At 41.5% G+C, this 23,755-nt stretch overlaps 1 protein-coding gene across 2 annotated transcripts in view; it reads left to right on the top strand.

Annotated features, from left to right (window-relative positions):
- The window catches only part of cdh4 (cadherin 4, type 1, R-cadherin (retinal)), a 217,740-nt gene that overhangs the window by 129,714 nt on the left and 64,271 nt on the right, over window positions 1-23,755 (top strand). For both annotated transcript variants that reach the window (XM_035905221.2, XM_006784666.3), the window contains exons 4-5: window positions 10,532-10,758; window positions 19,120-19,302. In XM_035905221.2, the coding sequence (XP_035761114.1) occupies window positions 10,532-10,758; window positions 19,120-19,302 (410 nt within the window). The remainder of the gene's footprint in view (window positions 1-10,531; window positions 10,759-19,119; window positions 19,303-23,755) is intronic.

Here is a 23,755-nt window from a genome sequence, read left to right on the forward strand (position 1 = left end):
GTAGCTGAACAATTATTATCTTAGGCTCTATGTTTCCATCACTCCTTAGATCGAATGAGGTGAAAAGCTTTTGTAATGGCAAAGATCTTTCTTTTAACAGAAAGTACACGACATAGCGTGGCAGCTACGATGGCAGTCAGCATAGCTAACTTTTGAAAGGGTCTCGATCTCCTTGTCTAAATATTTCCTCCCTGGTCACAGGAGCGGCAGAGTAATGGCTGGCCATGACCTATCGTTTGCCCCCAAGGGCTTCGGAGTAGGAAACAGGATTAGAGAGAAATGGATGAGAGCTGTGGATAATGAAGGAGATCTGTCTTAAGTCTAATCATTGGCTTTAAAAGGCACAATCTGTTGTAGAGTGGAGGTGCAGAGAGAAGATAAGAGCAGAGTTTCTTCTTGTGATTACACCCTTTTCTTTTTTAAACCACAATTGAACATCCAGCGCGTTCCCATTGAAAGCTGCTCCATGTGCTGTTTTATTCCGTCTAAGCGAAACACCTTCTCCTTTAATTTACATAAATGTGGTGAAAGTGTAGTTTCGTTAGACTTGGATGAGACACCTCATTATTGAGATGTGCTGATACACCTTTTATCACACAAATTTACCGTTGCCTTTTCCTCTGGCCTCCATTCCCCCAAAATTAGTCTGTCAGGCCTAACAGAGATTTCTGTTTCTTTCTAAGTGTATATTTGTAATGCTAATTAGGGCAGTTGTAGGGAATCAAATCAAGATGCTGAACACAGCAGCTAAACAATCACCAGGGAAGGATGCAAACACTTTTATGCTAATAAAGAGGGGGAAAGATGGAGAGAGAGAGAGAAAAAAGGACCCACGGAGAAGAAATGGCTGCTGATCGCCTCAGTCAGCAGTTGAAGGTGGAGAGAGAGAGATGAGAGGGAGAGAGAGGAAATGAAAGAACATTTTAAAAAAAGGTAGAGAATTAAAAGCTGATTACCTGGTGAGTCTTTGGCTTCTATGGGGACTGAAAAGCTGGGTGGGGAGTGGATGAGGTAAGTGGGGGCTTGTGCGGAGGTAGTTAGATTATTTATTTTAAAAAGGTGCTTGAAGGTAAACTGGCCGAAGACCCGTTAAAACTAACCAGATAAGAGATGCCACAGTTACATAGATATTATTTCACAAAGAAAGACAAGACAAAACTTCTTCTTTGAGGATTTCATTATCGTCGTTATCCGGTTGAGTGAGCAGCACTGATATTTCCCAGAAGCCTCTTCTTTCCCGTTGATCCTTGCCCCTAGTTTGCTCACATTTCCTTCTTTGTCACTAGGCCCAGCTGAGGTTCCACTGCCTTTACTTTTGGCTATGTGCAATTATTATATTGTACCAGGAGATAACAGACGCGATGTAGCCTTGAGGCACTTTCTTCACTTCACCTCCTTAAAAGCGATATTGCTGTGATAAAGCATGGTTCTTTCTCTGCTCACGCTAAATCGAAAGGAAAGCCTTGAAGGCGAGGTCTGGTGAGTGGGAGCTAGATGAAAGAAATAAAAGAAAGAATCGGTTGATATGTTTGTGCAGCTTGCTGCGGTTCAAAAAGGAACATTTCTCATTACCATAACACTCTGGTAAGGGCCAATAGCTCAATCGGGGGAATTTTTTAGGCGCTGTTTGTTGCCTCGATGCAAGTTTTCTGCAGAGGGTAGATTGACTGGGAGACAGATTTCATGGACTTGGTCTGATCTGAAATTACTGGGAAGCTACTGATGAGATGGTCAGCCAAAAGGTGTGCAAAAAATAAAAACATAAATAAAAAATTGAGGACAGTGTGTGCTCATTAAACACAACAGTGTGAAATTTAAACATCTGCCCGACAGTGTTGGTCAAGTTACTTGAAAAAAGTAATCAGTAACTAATTACTGATTACTTCCCCAAAAAAGTAATCCCGTTACTTTACTGATTATTTTCAAAAGTAATTAATTACTTAGTTACTTAGTTACTTTTTAAAACACGATTTACAACCTGAATAGGTGATAAAGTGATAGATCTTTCAGCCCAATTCTACTTTTCTACATAATCCATCATACAAAATGTAATCAAATGGAAAAGTCCCTTTTTAAAACTTGTTTTATTAGTTTTAATATTTTAACTTTATGCATCAAGCAAAAAAATATTATATGTAACATTCTCTGACTGGAAGAAATTTGTTTAACATTTAAACCTATTTTCTGCACATTCCAGCACATAAAATATTTTATTTTGTGTGTTTACACTCACTCTTTCAAATAGATGCAAGTAAAACACAGCAGAAAATAAATAAAGTCCTTTGGTCTAGCGGTCCTTTTGCTCTATTTTCACCTGTAAAGCAGGAGCAGGGTAGGCGGAGGTTTACCCTGGTGCAGGTGTGCCGCAGCGGTCAGTGGAAGAATCCGCGAGTTTCTCTGTGAGTTTCCCATTACGTCGTAGCGCACTCGGTGCTTGCTTGGAAGTTTAGGGGGGGTTTTTCGCTGTAAAAAGAAGTTTTCTTCCCACGCACAACTGACACTAATGTTTTTGTCACTTTTTATGGAATCAAACTCAAAGTAAGGTCAGTACTTCCACGCTTTAAACGCTACACGCTCATACTCTGTCCGCACTCGATATATTATCCACTGTTGATCTGCACACAGCTGTTGTCACTAACATCACACTTGCTTACGTCACTGTCATGAGACATTCTCGCAAAAAAAAAAAATCAGCGACGCAGCGTTCCTACGGGAAAGTAACGGTAATCTAATTACCGTTTTTGCAATAGTAATCCCTTACTTTACTCGTTACTTGAAAAAAGTAATCAGATTACAGTAACGCGTTAAAAGAAACGCGTTACTGCCCATCTCTGCTGCCCGACCTCAGTTAGACGCCTGGCTGCTAAAAAATTCTACCTGAAGAAACTGAAACAGTACAAGAAGGAAACCAGGAAAGGCACAAAAAGTGTTTCCTGGTGTGTGTAGACATCAAAGGTGATGTGAGAAAAAGAATTAAAGACCAGTAAAAACAAAGAAAGAAAGACGAGAAGTAGCTGATCCTAAAATCTTGATGCATGCTCAGTCATCCAGGTAAGTAAATCCCAAAATGTTGATTCTGTTCAGAGTTCAGATGAACTGAATCAACATTTTGGGGAAGCTGATTGTAACGCTCAAGATAAGAAATGCACTAAAGCCACTAAACATCTGTGTCATCCATAATCTTTTGAATAAAGCCAAGAAATTAGACTGTAAGTGACATCCAGCAGTGACTAAAGCAAAATTTACTAAATGGGAATCGATCTATTTATTTACCTCCAGAACTTATTATATTTCTGTGTTTAGTCTAAATATGCTAAGCATTTAAAACTATCCATGATCACTAGGCAGTTCAGAAATATCTGGACCTTTTTTTGTTTCTGGTGAAACCCAGTAGGGACAGACTTGCTGGTTAGTGGGGGTAGAAATGGGAGTGGTTGGGCTCTCTAACACAGAGAGCCAGACAACCACATTCACACCTGTGGCCAATTCAGAATCGCCAATTAACCTAATAAGCACGTCTTTGGACTGTGAGAGTACCTGGAGAGAACCCACAGAGGGTGGCACAATGGTGCAGTGGTTAGCACTGTCACCTCACAGTAATGGCTAAAAGTCCACTGGCCTGCTGGGACCTTTCTGTGTGGACATTGCAGTAATAATTACCATCATTTTTAGCAGTGGTAGCAGTATTTAGTTTAAAAGTAGCTCTACTTGTGTTTGTAGAGAACGAACAATTTCAGCTAAGAAAATATTGGTGAATCGTGGATGTCTGAAACAGTTTATGTACAGGTTTATATACATGCACTGCTTGAGAATGCGGTCGGCACAGTGTTGACGACACCAGCAACCTGGCATCCTTTTATTTTTTTATTTTTTATCTTGGCATAACCATTGAAAGGGTTAATCCCAGTACACCTCTGGAGACTTACTGGTGCCCCCTAGCTGCAGCATGCTCAGATAATACCAAATCCACAAACAAAACCCCACATACACACACACACACACACGTCTCCACAGTGGAGAAAAGCTCCTGGGCTGAATGGTGGTGTATTAATCACACTGACGCCTGGCACTGCGATCTGTGACCCAGTCTTTTAATTGCATCCGCTCTGCTTTGCTCTCACTCTCCCTCTTTATCTTGCCTTTTTCCCCTTTCTCATTCCTCAAGCCTCCTCATGCCTGTGCCCATGAGAGGAGACTAATGCAAAGATAAGAGGAAGGGCTGCGGATGTGCAAAAACTCAATGCTCTAGCCAGAGTTCACCCTGCCAAAACTCACTGGACAACGAATGTAGCAGCACTTTGACATGCTGGGATATTAAGCGGGTAGCCCCCGCTCCGCTCCATCGCAAAGTGAGGCTAACCGTGCAAAATGTTAACGTACAAGCGAGGCGGTGTGTGGAGAAAACGGATATCTGTGAGGAAACCTCCATCATCATTGAAACAGCGCAGAGCAGGTGGCCCACACAGCACCCAGATTGGATGTGTGGATGCATGACCGACAGAGCTGCATTAAAAACACAGCCTGTATTGTGACAGGCCTTCTTTTACATCTGTTTCTCCACACCTGTGGGAAGTGGGAGGTTACAGAAGATAAGCAAAGGTGTAGTGGTAGAGGTGGTGAAAGGGAAAGGGACCAGAGCGGGCGGAGTCGTGGGCGGACTTTTTGGCCACACCGATGAGACGGTGCGCTCTGAATGCAACAAGGTTTGGTTCAGCTCCCTAAGCAGCAACAGCAGATAACAGGGATGCCGTGTTTAAAGAGTGAAACATGAGCACAGGCACAAATACAGGTTGACAGCACCTGCTCTTCCCACGCGCACACTTTCACACCTTTGCGGGACACAGTCAACGACACCCATACCCATTTATGCATCAGCGGTAATAATCGTATATGCAAAGAGCTCATGTCGCACACTCCCACTCCGATGTCCCTCTTCTCTCTCACTCCGTCTCTTTATCTCTCTCACGCTGGCTCCCTTTCACGCATAAGCACACACCGCGACACACACACTTGAGTCGCTGTGGTTTCCTTTTGTGAGAGCGAGCTGTCAGAGGGAACTGTGTGGGCTTTTGTTAAAACAGAGAACTGCAGAGGCAGAGAAATTCATTTCCAACTGCGGCAGGAAAAAAAAAAAAAAACGAAGCCTTTTCAGGAAAGTCACATTGTACCTGCAGTGTTTTAAAAACAGCAGCATGTAAATTGAATTAGTTATAAGCATTCCTGTGGGGGCACGGTGGGCTGGATTTCAAAAAGAGTTTCGAGGGTTGTGTTGTACTGCATGGGGCGCCTCAGGTTTTGGAGTACAGATGTACAAGATGCTTCACTTTAGGGATAAATCACCACATCAGAAAATATATTTTGCATCTTTACTTGCCAATCATGTCGGTTCCACTGCAGATACTTTACCGCCCACTGAACGATGTAAACTTTTCTCATTCCCTGAATCTTGTGGGTGGAAAGAATATTACAACTCAGATTTTTCTCTAGTAACTTACTCTGGATGGATATAATTTAGCTTTTAGGTAAATACCTTAGTAGTTCAGTCTTTCTCTTTTGCGTATATATATATATATACATATATATATATACGCATATATATGTATATATATATATATAACTTACGCTGGAGGATTACATGCACCTCTGTGGGTTGTTTCAATAAAGATTTTCCTATGAGAACAATTAAAATTGCTTAGCAGTCAAGCCGAAAACAAGGCTATTTCTCTTAGGTGATGAGAGCTGACCTTTTACGGATGAAGTGTGTTTTTCTTTTCCTTCTGAGGCCATTGGTGATTCTTATGTGGAATTTAACGGCATAATCTCTTAGCTGGCAGTTTAAGCCTCTTGAATTTCATTTCACGGAGGCACATTAAACGCGGTTTATCATTAAAAGTGTAATTAGTTTATTGGTAGTGTCTCGGCTTTATCAGCGTACTTGAAAACAAATGCTCAGCGATCTTAGCATTTATACCTTTTGCTTTGCTGGCAATTAAAAAAAAAAAAAAATCGAGCTATCGCTTCAAATGAAGTTTTGCACTTTTGCCAAAATGAAAAGTCACGAAATTCAGCTCATAAACGCATGGCCTATTTAATCGTTCGCAGCGAGCACATGCAATTTAAGCTACATAGGCCTCCGTCTTCTTCTGTTTCTTTGAGCTGAAATTATTATTTTTTTTGGCATGCTTTTCAACTGCGCACATACAGTATGTTCCGTGTTTTTACCAGTGTTCGTTTACTCATCAGCGGGCTCTGTGCTCCTGTCTATCACAGCCTCAGCCTGGCAAAAATACTGTTATTTGCAAATTGAGTGGGTGGCGTTGATTTTCCTGTTGGCTTGAGGAAAACAGTGGGGTACCGGAGGGAGTGTTTACTTAGCACTCTGCCACGACTGTGATGAACAGCACCTTAACAAAAGCAGAACCATATGCTCGGTCTGGGCCTGTTTACTAGCTTTACACACAGCAGACCAAACTGTCAAGAAGGTCTCAGGTGACACAGATGAGATTAAAAAGTGTAAGTGTGTACATTGGGGTATTTTACAGTATGTTGCAGTCAGGCCCATCTATTATGCACGATGCATTTGTTGCCAGTGGCCTATTTTTTTTTATGCTCTTGCAAATCTGTATTTATTACAAGCACAGCACAGATCAAATCAGGAGCAAACGCTGTGAATATGGGCTGAGGCATGCAGATTACAAGCAACAGTTATAGACAATAGGATAATAAAGGTAAAAGCACGTCTATAAAAGACTCTAGAAAAGGATCATTAAAGTCATAATTACTTCTAAACCCAGCTATGAAGTTTGTAAATGCTAAATTCACACTGCCGCGACCTTTATTGTGATTTATTTATTTTTTTGCACCTCCTTTTAGCTCTGTTGTTTCTTTCCCCATTCTCTCAGCTCGCTTTAACAATGGTAATAACTGTCCCACCACGGTGCCCATTTTTATGTCTGGCTGGGATATTGGCACAGACTGGCTGTCCCTCGTTGCGTCCGGGGAGAGAGTACCTCAGTCTGCGGGGAATACAAGAAGGGAGTGGAGAATGGATGAAGAGTGAGAGGAGGTTCAGCGAAGAGGAAATAAGAACAATGAGAAAAGGCGAATGAGGAGCTGTGACACTGGACTGCAGGGGAGCGCAGGAGGGAGGAGACAGTGACAGGATGTGAGGGGAGGCATTCACGGTTGACAGGTGAACACGGTGTAGGCGGTTGCATGTGGATGCGCAGAGTGACCTGCCATCCGCATTATGCGCATGTAATGTTTCCATACAAGAGTTGGATTGGGCTCCTCTGCGGGATTGCGGTAGAGCTACAAGCAGGAAGAGACAAAGAGCATAAGTGCCTGTGTGTGTGTGAGTGAGTGTTTGAGTGGAGGACTCAGCGGTCGGTGGTCACGGCTGCTTGCCTGCTCTGTTTTACCCTTTTCTGTGCTGCATCCGCTCTGTTGGACAGCATGTTCTCTGCCATGCGAGTCCAGAGAAAAGCAGCTGAGCACAGTGACACCAACTTCAGCAGCCTGCCAAACATCTCTGTGGATGCCCTAAAATATACGGGAGGCACAATTTGTGCCCATGAACTCAGAGAAGCTTACATGGGGATGCACGGCGTAACGCTTTCGCACAGAAAGCCAACAGAAAAAGAAAAGAGAAGCGAACGCACTGTACAGATGGCAAACATACACAACCTTGGGCTTGTGGTTATCACCCCTGATGTAGAGGGAAGCAAGGCAAAGTACAAGGACACATGCTTTCATATACACAGAGAGAAAAAAAGGGCAATTGACGCAACAGATCTTTGAATCAGAGGGTTGTTGCTGTAACCAGCAAGGCACAAAAATGGTCCCTTTCCTGCAGTTTTCTTTTGCTCGCTGATTTGCAGCTCCTGTGTTGGGGCTGTTTGAAGCGGCGCTACCAGATGTCCAACAGAGTCTAACAGAGTGCATTAGCCAAAACCCATCGGTGTCATTGCCCATTTGTGTTGTGCATTAATATAGTCGTCTTCTCCGTCTCCTCCACTCAACCCCGGTGCTCCACATAAGCTGATCTAAAGTCGGAATTGATTGTGTCTGCTGTAAATATGTAGGTTTTCTTTAATTAATAGTGTTTCAGGGTCATCAAACTAAGAAAAAAGCCTCGAGCCTCTTTTACATTTATTTGTCTGGAGTCCAATTTTTCATACAAAGGGACGCTGCTGTTTTCCGAGCGTAAAATGACAAAGTAAATTACATGCAACATTAACTCTTTTTGTCTTAAAAACTAACGATTTCTTTTAGGAGCTGTGAAAACTGCTCCGACTGGGGGTTTATTTTCTTTATTTTGCTAAATATCTCCATCTTCCTTTTTTCTTGCATGCAACAGTATCTTCCTCTCCCCCCTTCTGCTTTTATGATACAATCTCTCCCTCTCTCACTCAGCCACACATACACACACACTGAGTTTCCCTACCACTATCTAGTTGCAGCGTTGTCTCTTTGCTGCCGCTTTCATCTCTATTTTAACAGCGTGGCAGATCAGATCCCACCACCTGATTTGAATGTGCTTTGTGAACAGGAATTTTAATGAATAGAAAACCATTTATGAATATCTCCACACTTAGTAGATGTGTCAGGAATCAGGGTCATAGTTCCAGCCCCAAGCGGGTACACAGCGTTGAATGGTAAACTGAGAGCTGGCCCGGTGCCCCCGAAAAAGAATCAAAGATACAGCTCTAATAGTGTTCCACAATGGCAGTGCCTCACAGACCACATGTGTGTTCCCATGCCAACTGGCACCACCACAGCAGCACAAAAGGCAGCAGATTCAGCAGACCCTTAGAGACCTCAGCGGTTTTATTGCATTAACATCAAAATTAATATATGCACCAGCTGAGGACATACATTCTCACACTAGCTGCACTTTGAACTTACTCCTACGTGCACGCACACACAGGAGCGCACGCACGCGCGCAAATTCATAAGCGGCGCCTTGCGCTGCTCGCGTCCTTAAGCCTCTCTCTCCTCCAGCTGCACCACAAGAGACCTGTCTAAGTGACAACAATTAGCCTGCTCAGTTCAAGCTAATTGAAGTCATTTACATAATACATGTCTGCCATCACAATTCATCTGTGCACAATTCAAGCAGGTCTGTGTCATATTGTCACAACCTGATGTTAAATATCCCCTGCATTGATAAATGATCCCTAAAGCGAGGCAATCATTTCGAACAAAGCTTATCAGTCACATAAGAACGTTCTCTACTGGTGTGTGTGTGTGTTTAATGAAAATATGGATTGCATTTGCCAACATAGACAGATGCACACATTGTCAAAACTGTGTTTACCGTCCGTCCCATTACGCATGCAATTACTCAGAGGTTTAAAACAAGCGGCCTCATTTGTGTGATGCTAAGCTGCAGTGGCTCAGTAGATCTCATGCTTTATTAGCCTGTTGTTTGGGAGCTGCTTTTGACAGGAAGCTGGGCGATAAATTAAATAGATGGCTTGATAAAAAGCTTGCTGTGCGGAATTCTTCATGCTGGATTTTTGAGAAATCGCACTGCCATCGCTCATAACAGATGATCTGTTCCCTGGGTGATTTATGAAATCAATTTGTCTTGTTATCAACAGCCAGAGTTTTGCTGATAACATCATAGCACATGCATTTCAACTCGGGGGTAAAGAGAGACAAAGGATGGCGTGCCTGTGTGTGTGTGTGTGTGTGAGCGCGCGCACACGTGTGATAAAGTAATAGACATGTTGAAAATAATAATCAGTCATTCTCACTTTTGGTGTCATTGCCTCATGCTGTGAATCAAGTGGAATTGGTGCCTTGAGTGTTAATTGAATTTGGCAATGGAATGAAAGGATTTTCCAAACTGTTATGTCTGTTGGTTTCTCTTTGTGTTTTGTGTAGTATAATGGCATATTCATGTTAGCTGTCACTGGAGAATCCGCACATGCACTCAGCAACCCAGTAGCATCTCTTCTCTGTGTCTCCGTCTGATCTGCGCCAAGCATTTACATATGTAAACACCCCAACATCCCATCCAGCCTCCCATAATGCACATTGGTACATTACTCTGAATGCAGGGATAGTAGCATGTGCGTGTGCGTGCAAACATAAGCTCCCTTTCTTTTGTCTCAGTGAAGCAGAACCCACCAAATGTCATTAAAGAGCCTTGCTCCACGTGAGCATTTCACTCAGTCTAGTCGGCTTAATGTATCTCGACCTCATCCTCCTGTTTCCCCCTGTAGAAGCAGAGGGAAAGGCTATTTTGACATTGCGTAGTTTGGAAAAAGAATACGAAGAAGAATTAGGCTCCCCTCTTCCCCATGTATTCCAGTTCAGGAGCAGATAAGCTGTTTGTTTTGCCGAAGATGTCAAAGCAGGGAATCAGAAGTGACAGCAGGAGGGATATTTCAAGATACGTCTTGACGGGTGCCGGTTAATCTTTAGCCTGCCAGATGTGTCAAGGATTGGCAAACACCTTTCTTGGAGTAAATCTCACTGTGCTGCTCGCTAATTCTGCACCTCTTTTGCCTTTCCTCCGCAGTAAAGTTTGAGGACTGCCAGCGCAACAGAGAGGTCTGCTTCGTCAGCAGCGACCCCAACTTTAGCGTGCGGCCCGATGGGACTGTGTATGCCGAGCAGGAGGTGGGCAACCTGTCAGAGCCTGTCCAGTTCATGGTAACAGCCCGGGGTCTCCATGACCCACACATCTGGGAGACCACTGTTAAACTGGCCCTGGCTGGACATCCGCATCCTTCGCCATTCACAAAGGTAATAAGAATCTGCAAAGACAAATACAGGGTCATAACCTTCTATTACACTGGCTCATGAAGTGGGTTATTATCACAAGCTTGACTACTGACTATTGACAAAAACAAAAGAGAACGAAACAGGACAAAACAAAGGTGAAAATGTTGGGCTTGAGTAAACTTTTATATTTGGATGGCTCGTTTTACTCTGCTGTATTCAGTTAGCAATCGGTACTTGCTGCACCTGTAAGCTGTGAAAACTAAACAGTCTGTCAGTTGCCTTAATGGGTGTTTTTTGACCAGTGATTATTTTTAACAGTTATTACTTGCAAAGAGCAACATTTCTTTCTTTCTTTCTTTCTTTCTTTCTTTCTTTCTTTCTTTCTTTCTTTCTTTCCTTCCTATCTCTTGCACCTCTAGAGGCACAAAAAAGGCCATGGACAAAGACGTCATTTTTGCAGTTTTGCCTCTCTATATAACTGCATTGGGTTTCAAATCAAACAGTGATTGAAGTGAAGACCTTCAGCTTTAATTCAAGGGGTTTTACAAAAAAATTGCATTAATTGTTCAAAAGTTACAGTCATTTTTGTACATAGTTCCCTAGCGACAGAGGCTCAAGATTAATTGGACAAGCTACCATAATTGTAACTATAAGGATTGTTTTTAAGTCTCGAACCAACGGGCACCACTACACTGTGTTTCCTCCCTGGAGATGCACTGCTAGACTTTTACTGCAGCCACCTTCACTTACTTGTTTGTGGGTCTCTGCATTTAGTTTTGTATTTAGAGACTGAAAAGCTCCTTGGGTTGACATGAGGTCACAGATCAAGAATATCCAATGTCTTTGCCTTGAGAGGCTCAGGTTGTGTTACCCTTGCAGTGTGCTTTGGGTCATTATCCATTTGGACTGTGAAGTGCTGAACAGTTTTGCAGCATTTGGGTGAACATTAGCAGAGAGTACAGTCCTGTACACTTTACAGTTTATCCTGCTACTTCTATCAACAGCCACATCATCAGTGTTTATCATGTTTGATAAGTAATGCAGTATACTTTGGACCACAAGCTGTTTCTCTCATCATTCTGATACAAGTTAAACTTCATTTCATTTGTGCACAGACCTTTTTTTTGCAAAACTGAGAGACTCACTTGGGGGTTTCTATCAAAGTCTACAAATCATATACCTGCTTCCTCAAGGGTGTTTTTGACTCAATAAAAGGCTATGAAGTTCTTTTTCTTGACCACAAAAATAATTCTGCGATCATCCACTTCAGCTGCCTTCTGTTGTCTTTGAGGCCCTTTGAAATACACCAGCTTTGGAAACTCTCGAATAGGTTTATTTTATTTTGGGGTTTTATATCAGCCTAATGATGAGCTTCCTACATAAATCACCACAAAAAGCTATAAAATACAAATTTGGCTCTTTGAGGCAACTTCAGATATTATGTCTGCTTCATTTGCCATGAAATAATAAGGGAGCAGGACCCAGCTGGCCATGAAACTGCTTAATCAGTCAATTGTACAATTAATTTAGAGCCTCTGAAAAAGGAGGATTGTGCATAAAAAATGGCTGTAATTCAGAAACAGGTCATGCAACAAAAATGTTGTTAAACCCCTCGAGTTAAAGCTGAAAGTCTGCACTTTAATCCCAAAATGATTGTTTGATTTAAAACCCATTGTGGGGATGTTCAGAGGCACAACTGCAAGAATTGTGTCATTGTCCAACAAATAATGTATTTTATTGACTTAATAGCTCTGCATGTAGAGTGCTCGTGAAGAAAGCAGGTTATAAAAAAAACGAATCGTGGAAGTAAGCGTGCAACAGATGTTTAATAAACATTTCATGTAACATGTTCTGCTGCTCGTCTAATTTCAAGATTGGAGCAACAGACTTGTGGAAATTAACGTGGTTGGTTCAGTCTAATCAGCCAATAAACCGTGATTACAGATCTTTGCTTTAGTTTTCAGCTTTAATGGCTTACAAATGTTGAGAGCTAAACCTCACTATATTTGATAAAAAAAAATATTCTGAAAGGATTTAGATTTCATAAGCTGATTTGAATCTGGAGTTGGTCTCAATAAAATGCAATCAGCCTGCAATCCAATTTTTTTATTTGTTTATTTTTTGCTCAGATATGCTTTTTTTCATTAGATTTTTATTCATTTGACTTTTATTTCAAAGTATCTCTGTGATAAAGGTTTCTTTGGTTAAACTGAGGGTGAAATGCAAGATCTTGTGTTTCCAGCTGTCTCTAATGTAAGATTTTAATCACAGTTTATGCACAGCAGTAAAGATGTAGTGCCTCGCTGTAAGTAGACACATGGCCCTATTTGCTAACAAAGACTGTAAAGCTAGACGGGGCAAATGTATGGCCACTGTTACCGGCTTCCACTGCTAGGCTGCACTTTGTTGAGCGACGAACCCATTATCGTTTTTCCTGCACTACTTGTTGAATGCCACTGGGCTTAATGTTCAGTCATGTTTCTAATCATGACAAAAAGCCCAAAGACTCATGTTGCTAAAGCAATTCCAGAGTGGGGATTAAAATTCTGCCCACTCCTGGCAGTGCAATAATGGAGACTGGGAAATAATTGACATTGATTGAGCTAATGTTCCACTCTGGTGGAGTCTGCGAAGACCAGGTGATGTAGTTTGAGCGTATAATTATGTTCTTTGCAACGATGAGCTGGAGAAGGATTCAATAATTGAACAAAAAAATAAGTAAATGTGTTTTCTCTAATCACATGGAAATTTGAAAATCAGTACAGTGTGCATTCTTCGCTGCAGCCGTGTTTACATGTGTTCCTGTCACTTTCTCCTCACTTGATGTAAATCGGGTGGAACAGTGCAACAGTAAAATTAAATTCCAGTCTCCTGAGTGGGAAATTGCTCCTGCGCCCTGAGGAGAAATTAAAGTAAATAATTGTTTCATCAATAGCATAGTCTTGGAAAATGTATTTGTTTAAATAAGGTGTGTACTATAGGGTAACTTTGAATAACAGACACACAGGTGAAGGGATTCCCATTTAATGAACCAAAAATATGGAAAAGATTATGATTTTCACTATTTAAATTCCATGTATTCAGAGGGGGATGCTAAGGATGGGGTGAGTTGTGTACCTGATATCCCCCCATGTTGGTGTTGTTCCCGAATCATCATAATAATGTTGGTCCAGGATCATCTTGTTGTGATGTCATAGATTTGCTATAGTTGCGATGTTGATCCTGGACCAACATTGTTATTATGATGATGTAGATATGTATTTTTTTTTTTTTTAAATTTGTGAAAATGTTTAAGAAACACTCAAATATTTGTATTTTCTGACAATTATTTTGTGGTTCAGGCTTTAAAGGGTTAAAGGGAGCAGCCAGAAAAAGAAGAAGATGAAGAAGAAATGATATATTTTCAGTACTTGTCACACACGTCATACTTGTTTGTCCTCGCTGACATCTACTATTTCTGACTAGCAGGTATCAGAAAGGACTCATCTGGGTTTTAGTGTTAGCTGTCACACAGACAGAAGGTAGAGAATTCGCCCAGGTAACTGACAGTTTGATTTGAAAGTGGTCTCCTATGATGTTACACAACCCTGCTTGATGCTCTGACTGCAGGCGAGGTCACGCTGTCCAGTTTCACTCCTTTAAGCAAAAACTTGCTCGAGCAAACTAGTGCAGAAACACTCAAAACTTAAGAGAAAGACAAAATAATGACATTACTGTTACCCGAAGCAGTTTCACAGAAATTTATGCAACAAGACTGAGAGCCCATAGGCACTCTAGTTTTTAGTTTTATTCTGAGTTTAGGCATGAGCGAGATGGCTCTATTAGTCCCAAGTTGTCACACATGGATACTCGTAAAGCATCCTTTGGCATTATGTTTGAACACAATGGGTGAGCATCACTTTTCAGTCTGCAGGGTGAGTAAAACAACATATTGTAATGCAAACCAATCTTTTCCTAAACCTAAACAGCAAGTGAAGCTACAAAGCAAAACCAAACAAGTCTTTCTATTGTGAGAAATTGCAGTTTTTGTAACTCTTTTCCCCATAAAGATGACATCTGACGACCGCCCCTGTGCCCTAACAATGGGTTTTGACACCTCAGTATATATTGATTTGATGACCGTTTGAATAGTTTCCAGGTTTTTCCAAGGGTAGCTCTACTACGCTGGATAGACAGAGATTACCCTCACAAAGTTCTGACGTACACCCACTCTTTTTGTTCTGGAAGCAGGCCTGATATATGACAGAAACCGCTGAGTTCAGAAAAGAGATACAAGGTTTATTTCTAGTAGGCGTCCAAGAGGGAAAGAGTTAAAGGGGGGGCTGTTATTTCAAGGCGCAAAGGCCAAAATGTTTAGCGGCTCCAGTGTCACCTGACAGAGCAGCAGAACCCACTCACTGACATGCTCACAGAGACAATGATTTCATTTAATAATTTAAATTTACCTGGCAATCTTAAAAAGGTAGTTCGCTACCATGTACAATTTCACACTAATCACAGTGCAGTATATTTAGCCGTGTAATCCGTGGCACCAGTACAAAAGTCTTAGCCTTTTCTTAAGATGCTATAAATTTTTTTTGTTTCTTTTGTCAAAATGAACTTTAGGGTTTTAGCACTTGTGTAATTACTGTACACTGTACAGTTTTCAGTGCCGTGACTTCACATGATGTCTGGGAATTGACGTTAAAACTTCTCAGTTCAGAGCAGTACTGTTGAACTGGGTGGCCCATTTTCCTATTCTAGCTCAATAAATACCCACATAGGAAAGCAGTTGTTATCTGAGCCCAAGGCTTTGTTCTGAAAGTCAATAGTTATTTTAGAAAAAGAGGTTATCATAATCACATCACCTAACCGCAGCCTATCTCTGCATAATAAACGGTGGCAACAATAGCAAAGAATAGAAAAAGCTCGAGATATCCTCGTTTATCCCAATGGCGATTAAAAGACACACACCTCAAACACCAGCTCGTTTTGTTTTGAGAGGTGCACTAGTGTAACAAATCGTGCTCTTGGTTCATCTGCACTCGGATGATCTGGCTTCATCGCTGAATATACTTTGGCTTTCTTCTCCTGCTGTGCTCTCTTTGTTGTATAGCACCAGCGAGAGTGCGCCGATTTGCTTTTAATAACCACCTTAGTATCTCTGTTCTGTTTCAGAGGCAGAAATTATCATACCAGGAATGTGCTCCACCCGTTAATTTTAGCATTTAATTTTCCCAGTGTACAATACCGGAGCAATTGAAGTATAGAGCATCTTTGGCCTGAAAGCCCTTTCTGCTGTGTTTATGTACTCAAGCTATCGCACCGCACACAGGTAGGGCCTCTCGTTGAGTGCTCTCCAACTCATACTGATTTCATGGCACGTTGGTTTGCCTTCTCCACCAGCTTAGAGCCCATCAGTTATGCACCACTGGATTTGGAGTCCATCGGTTGCCGGAACAGGTTTTAGTGCTTATTTGATTTGCATTTTAACCACACTCTCCTCAGAAAGCCTCACCTGTTCAAGGTAGATTACAGCGAATGCCGAGAGCAGGTTGGAACGTAGGACCCTGGGGTCCAGCGGTCATTGAAAACAGCGTCAGGGTTGGATGCTTGCTTTTTTTTTTTCCATTCTGCTTTAACTTTGTGATTAAAGCCTGATGATGTTGACAGTCCTCTGCAACTCTCAACAGTCAAAGAGAAACAACTAAAATTTCAACTTTTGTTTTCTTTTCTCGGTTTTTTTAGATTTATTTTTAAATGTCTTTTTTTCTTCAATTTAGGTTTTGATAAAAGATCAAAGAACGTTCTTCTTATTGAAGACTAGCGCTCTGATGTCTTTTTGTATTAATGAAAACTAGAAGGGAAACTGCTGCAGTAAAAAAATCGAAAGGTCTGTTTCAAATGTTTCAGAGCAGATATATCAGTGAGCACACACGCTTATTGTATGGCTCTGCCTGTTTGTCAGACTGATAACCTCCAGATGTCAGCTTCAGGGCTCAGGGACTGCGGGCTTGAAGACTGCCCCAGCAACACGAAACATGCCTTGGGAGCAGAGAGGTGCCAGCTGGCCCTGCATGCCTTTGGGTTTCAGGAGCCTCCGGCACATCAGAGGCACACTAACTGACTCCTTGTTATGTGTTCGAGCGCACAATCACACACACTGAGACGTGCAAACTCGCAGACAACTCACCACGCACATATGTTCATGCATTATTTTTACACAATTGCCCATGTGCGCACATGCATTGCACATTGCATTAAGGCTGGGACACACAATTCTCCATATGTGCACACAGGCATGACTGAACTCACTATTCAGACCAAAAAAGAAAAATCCCAAACCTAATGTGCACCTAGTTCCATGCAAGCCCACCGAGAGCGTGTTCCAGTTTTTCTTTGTAATTTCGGGTCTGTCAGGATGCCAGCAGCCTGTCATCTGCTATGCTGTTTGAAAGTGACAGTCACATGCAGCCACTATACTGATATCATCCACAAGCAGGCTTACAATAAAGGATATCTCCCTTTGGTTGTTTGTCACTCTGCCTGACTGTATCTTATTCACTTCTTCATTCCTTCCAAGGAATGTTGAGTTCCGACCGATTGGAATTCTTCAACCTTGTTATCATCCGACCTTCATCAGTAGGCAGATCGATAAAGAGTATCCATTCATTTATTGTGTTTTCTGCTGATAGCCGGGAAAGCAGATAAGGGTTTTATCATAGGAGCAGCAAACCAAACTGAACATAGCTGAGGATGAACTATGGCACATGTCATAACTGTCCATATACGCATGTATAAATATTCTCCATCATCATCATCATTCTGTTTGGAGAGAGTCGGGCTTTTTTTCTGTTGTATGTTTGTCATGTTGATATGCCGGCCTATTTTCCCTTGTTTTTGTTTTTAACAGACATTTGCTAACACACTCAGCCACAGAAACACTCTCAAATTCACAGACAGAGACTAATTCCACCTGCCTACCGTGGATGGGCCTGGCACACGCTGCCTCCACTGTGCCAGTTGGTACCTGTGAGTGTTTTGGATGAGTGAAGCTAGAATGAGAGCCATCTTATCTGGGAAACACATCTGGTCCCCTCGTTCTTCTTTCTGTCCCCTAACCATTCACCCCTGGTTGCCCCGCTTCCCCTACGTGGCGTTCCGGCTAAACCCTGAGCCCCTGCTGCCTCCGAGCCTGAGCTTGAGCTCACGGTCCAGTTCTCTGAGCTGTGAATGAGGGAAGAGTTAAAACAAAAGATGAAAAATATTCACTGTGTTTGTTCGGGTGTAGCTTACAGTCTGCCTCCCTCGCAGGGAAAGCAGATGTGCGCTGATAGGATGAACTGCCGACCCGCGTTTGGCGTGGTAACTCGTCTGTGTTTGCTCGTGCGCACACGTGCCCGTGCCACTGTGTTGTGTGTATTCCAGGTGGGACGAGCGGGAGGATTTCCACTGTGCTTCAGGTGACAGCGACACACTGCCAGTGAATGTGTGTGTGTACGCGGGGTGCAGAGACAACAATAGGATTATAGGTGGATTACAGAAATATAGCCATATTACACAGGAGGACACCATAGAGGATCCTGGGAAAAACACTCAGTCTTTTACACACCCTTCTAACCCTTATTTCACCAGGCAAGATGAGTAAGAACACAATCTTCTCTCCGCAGACATAGCTGGGGGAGGTCAGTGCAGTGTGGTGGGGTGTCTTCGCCCATGCACTGCAATGTACAACTTGTCCCCACCACTGTGGTCTCTATGATTATTGAAAGTGCATCAAAAATAAGAGAACACACACTGTCTGAGAAACAGAATACGAGTCCAGAGCATAGACATGATTTAGTCGCTACCGTATATGTGTGGACTGTTCTCGACAACATCGAAAATAACGATAAAAAAACCGAAGAAAAAAGTGTTTTGCTATTTGATTTGATGACAGAGTTGTGTATGGGCAAAGTGTTGCATGGGAGGACAGGGATGGGAGGAAAGCATGTCTGTCTGCAAAAATCTGTGCTGGGATGCAGACAAAGCACAGCAGCTCTATGGACAAAACCCAGCTATGCAGCCTGGGGAGAAATCTCACTTTCTGAGGCAGAAGCTGAGGACTTGGGCAGGCTCAGGTGTCATGCCAAAGGCAGGAATTGTGATGCAGCCGCATTCATAGGAATGTTTATTTATATTTCCCAGTGCCTGCCTCCATCACTCTCCTAGAACCTGTTGTTACACTGACACCAGGTATTTTACTTTTAGCAGAGAAAACTTTTCATTTCACAGCACTTTGTAAAATCACCTTCAAGCCCGGCATGGCAAAAATAATATCAAATGAAAGATTGCGCAAAATTATTCCGTGCAGGACATAGAATGGCATGATATATTATGATATGTGTGGCCTTTTCTTTTCAGATTGGCATTGAGGAAATGCTGTCAAGAGTCTGGGACTCGCCACCCAGGGTTATCAAGTTCCTTCGAAAACATCAGAGAGGCTCCTCTGCCAACGGGCTGAGGCGACAGAAGCGAGACTGGGTCATCCCGCCTATTAATGTGCCTGAAAACTCCAGAGGACCTTTCCCTCATATGCTTGTCAGAGTAAGTGACAGTCTGAGTAACTTCAGCAAACAATGTGTCTTTTTCTGATGTGAAATATGTTTGATGCACCACAAACTTTTATGTAACTTTTGTATAGTTATCTTTGCAGCGAAAAGCTAAGATTGAAAGAAGAGCCAGGTAGAAGACATGTTTTCTTTCAAACTACTTACCGAAGCAAAGAAAGAGAGAAGACTGGGGAATATTCTGTAGTATCTCTTACAATCACCATGAGGCTGAGAGATTCTACATTTTGAGATTTTCTATCAAGCACGCCCAGCGGGTAAAAAAGCACAGCTCTTGTCTCTGATTTAAGTTATGATGCCAGGTGATTTGTCTGCTGTGCTTCTGGGGACCACAAAAAAAAAAAAAAAAAATTAAAAAAGGGGGAAAAATACCTTCTTTGGAAATAGGAGTAAGTTTTTAGGGCTATTGTAAGTCAAATATACTTACATCTAAAGTGATCACTCTGGGAGAAACTTAGAAGCGGTATGTTTTTCTCACACGGGGCAGGAGGCATAGGGAGGTCAGAGAGGTAACAGAAGAAAAAGTCAAGGGAGGAGAGCAAGACCTCTGCCTCGAGGTCAGAGTGGAATAAAACTGAAAACAGTGCTGATCTGGCATTTGTTGACTTGTGTGAAGACTAAGACGAGCGGCATTAAATGGAACGTGAGCTGGGGTTAGGCCGTCGTGAGACAGGTTAGTTTTACCCTGCTAAAGATGTGTCGTTGCTATAGCAGTCCTGTTCAGTACGACAGGAATTGCAAGTTTAAACATTTCATGTATGTGTTTGGCTGAGGAGCCAATGGTGCGAAGCTACCATCTGCAGGATTGTGACCGAAAGCCTCTAAGTCAGAATCCTGCCTAGATGCAGTGATATCCACAGCGCTGTGGAGCCGTTCATGACTGGGACGGCCAAATGATAATGTCCCCTCTTCAATCGCACACTCACGTTTGTGGAGAACCTTGTGCTAAATAACTTGTGAACAACCTTGTAACAGAAGGTGACTTAACCCAATATCTACCCAATGAAAGAAACATCAAATTGCAAAATATTTTGGTCGAGCTCTTTTTGAAATGAGCAAAAATATAACTTTCTTGCTTGGTTTCAGAAGAGCAGAGCTACAGAATACTTATTTTCTCTCAGTGAGATTTCTACATCTTCTAATATAGCTTTTTCACTACTTTTTCACATCATAGTAGGGCTGCCATGATTAGTCGACTAGTCACGATTACGTCGACTATCAAAATCGTCGACGACTGATTTAATAGTCGACGTGTCGTTTGAAGCTTTGTAAGATCACAAAAGACGCAGGAATAAGTAGTAGGATTTAAGAGTGTAATAACGGACTGAAGCAGAAGATGGCAGCACTGCATGTACAAGGATGCCAGCTGCCGTTAAACCCTGAAGAAGAAGAAGAAGCTGTGTCCCAGAATTCATAGCGCAGCCCAGCTCAGTTTCCAACAATGGCGGCAGCTAGTTAGTTTTAATATTACTCTTATTATTCTTTCTGGGTCACAAAATAAACGTTTAACATATTTTCAGGCGGGAATGTAACTGTGTAAACCTCAAATATCTGCTCAGTTTATCAAGACACCACATATTTTCAAAAGCGCTCCGACGTTTTCGGAGACGTCTGTTACCCACTAGCTCGATAGCTAGCCGGGGGCAAGGCTCACTAGAGCACGTGAGAACACCGGACTCCCGGCAAATTGTTTTCAAACCCACTGCTGTCTTTCGCTACTCAGGTTAAACATATATAAGTCACTTAGATAACTTAAAAATGTTATTGTTTGGCTTTTTTTTAGTATTTTATTTTTTCCTGAGTGAATCGGTTTGGCTGATATTAAAGTTATAGTTTTTACACAGCTGAATAAACTTCAAGAAGACAACTGATTATCAGAAGTGTGAGATGCTCGAGAATATACTCCAGTGTCCTGTTATATTTTAGATAGCAAGGAGTTTATTAAACTTCACCGAAACAACCTGCAAATTTCATTAAAATGTAATAAACTATCATCTTTTCTTTATTTTTAGTTAGCACATACCTTAAACACTTAAAGCTGTAAGCTAATGATAGTTATATAAGAGCAGATGCTGCTGGAGCAAAAAGCTGTAGTTTTACGTCCAATGGATGATGATCTGAGTCGACTAGTCTCTAGTCGACTAATCGCAAAAATAATCGGTGACTAGTCGACTATCAAAATAATCGTTTGTGGCAGCCCTACATCTCAGTGCATCTCTTTGTGGGTTATAGATCCATGTTGTTATTGAGTGTACAGGGAGCCCAAACACTTTTTTAAGGATGGATTGTGGAAGAAGATGCAGTCAGTTTTGTTTTGTTATTGGGACGGTGTTGTGCACATTTCAGTTCTTTAGCTGTGACACGGGAATACATACAAACCATGCAAAGTTTTGCATGTAAAAAGGTGTGGATAAAACACTGAGAATGCAAACAGTAAAGCCAAGTGTCCATATTTAAACAATTTCATTTTTAAGACATTTTTACCTTTTATGATGCTGTGAGCTTTAACAGTGTTTTTATCAATTCAGCCTCCAGCCTGTTTTTGTCTGTGCGTGAGCTCGGGTCTCTATAAAATAGACTTTGTGAAATTTGTGCTAATAAAGCCTTATTTGAATATGTAGCAGAACTGACAAGTTTTTGTAAACCAGGTCGTGGTTTTTGGCTGCTGCACTGATCCCCACTCTTTTACATACATGGACATCTGGATTTATTAAGGGTTTATATACAGCACCCAGAGAGCAAATATCCACCAAGGCAGCTCACACTCCAGGCAGTATTTACTTTTAAGGGAACAGAATTCTTTTATATATTGATTTTGTTTTCTTTGTTCTTTTTAAGTGTGCTTTGAGAAGTTAGTGTGCAGTAAAACCAAATGCAAAGTACAAGCTGTTGTTATTTGTCCTGTTTAAACCTGTTTTAAATATACTTCACATAATTATAAGGGTTTGAGGTACTATTTTTTTTTAATATTACTATGTGGCTATAGTGCATTTTTAGCATTCATTTCACTGTTTAGTTAAATGTGTTTAAATGTTTAGTTATAATAACAAGAGAAAAAAGTTTTGATCACAAGTTTTTCCAAGAAAACAACAAGAAATTATACGTATTCAGGAACGGGGTACATGTACATCGTGTACTCAAAAAGTATCCAGTGCCAACATGTTCTTGTCAGTCTAAAAACCTATGATTTAAAAAGATTCATATGGCATTATTCTCACTGTGATCTTTCTCTCTTGAAGGAGAGGTCAGAGGTCAAATGTGACATGATATTTTAAATCTTCGTACTGTACTTTCTATTTGCTAAGCATACACACCACATTTGTAAGAAGCATAGTTTCTGAGTTTTAAGGCTTTCTGTCAGATTTTGACCAATAAATCACTGAGTTGACCTTGAAGCCCGTGGTGGATGTAAGCCAAATTATAATGGATTGTTAACACGACCCCGCTCTGCAGCCTTACAAAGTTTTTTCCCGTCAAAACTTTTCAAGCTGCCAAGCTTAAAGACAGAATGAATAATGCTACCAAAAACATAACCGAAACCATAACCTCCTCGGCAGCTGTAATAAAAGTGTTATCAGAGCCAGAATACACGAATAAATTGAATTGTCACATGGAATGTTTTGATAATAATGAAAAGGAAGATGTGGGTTTTGATTATCAGGCCATCGACGAACAAGCGGGTCGGGAATACACTTGTGGAAGGCATGAGTAATGCTGCTTCACAGTAATTCAGGTTATTTAAGGTTATTACAGACTTTGATCAGTGTGAGTTGTGAACAGAGAGGAGGGAGCAGACAATAACAACACGAGGAGGTACGTTTATGATCGTGAAGTATCAGCTCTTGCATATCTGTCCAATGTCTATTCTGTGATTCAAACTGGAGCTCTGTGAAGACTTTTGCCAGTTTGTCACTTTTACTGTTAAAACTTTGAGGTCGCTTCAGGCCATTCTGGTTGAATGTTAGCTTGTGTGCTGAAGTACTTTATTCCAGTGCTGAATTCTGTCATACGTACACTACAGATACCTCTGTCTGTGCAAACAATGACAAAAACAAAGCGCCGTTTAACCAAATAGGATTGCCGAGGTTTTTCCACCACTACCCTAGACTACATAATCACATGTTGGTTGTCAAATTGATTTTTAACCCTCCAAACAGACCTTTGCTGCTGAATTTGTTATGAAGTCGAACATGAAAAGGAAACGGCGAAATTGCATGGAAATGAAAAATGAAATGAAAAAGTAATTGATTTTAAAATTCAAAACTAAATTTTTACTTCTCTCACTCTGAGCACATTTTAGAAAAATAAGGCGTGTGTCACCGGTCTGAAGTAATGACTCCAGTCACACATTTCTCTTTCAATAATACCAGTTTTAGTTTGAATTGTAAGCATTTTTTTCAGAGCACATTTGCTGTTATAGCCCCGGGACT

The sequence above is a fragment of the Neolamprologus brichardi genome, chromosome 5, assembly GCF_056152115.1.
Source record: "Neolamprologus brichardi isolate AB-2024 chromosome 5, ASM5615211v1, whole genome shotgun sequence".
NCBI lineage: Eukaryota > Metazoa > Chordata > Actinopteri > Cichliformes > Cichlidae > Neolamprologus > Neolamprologus brichardi.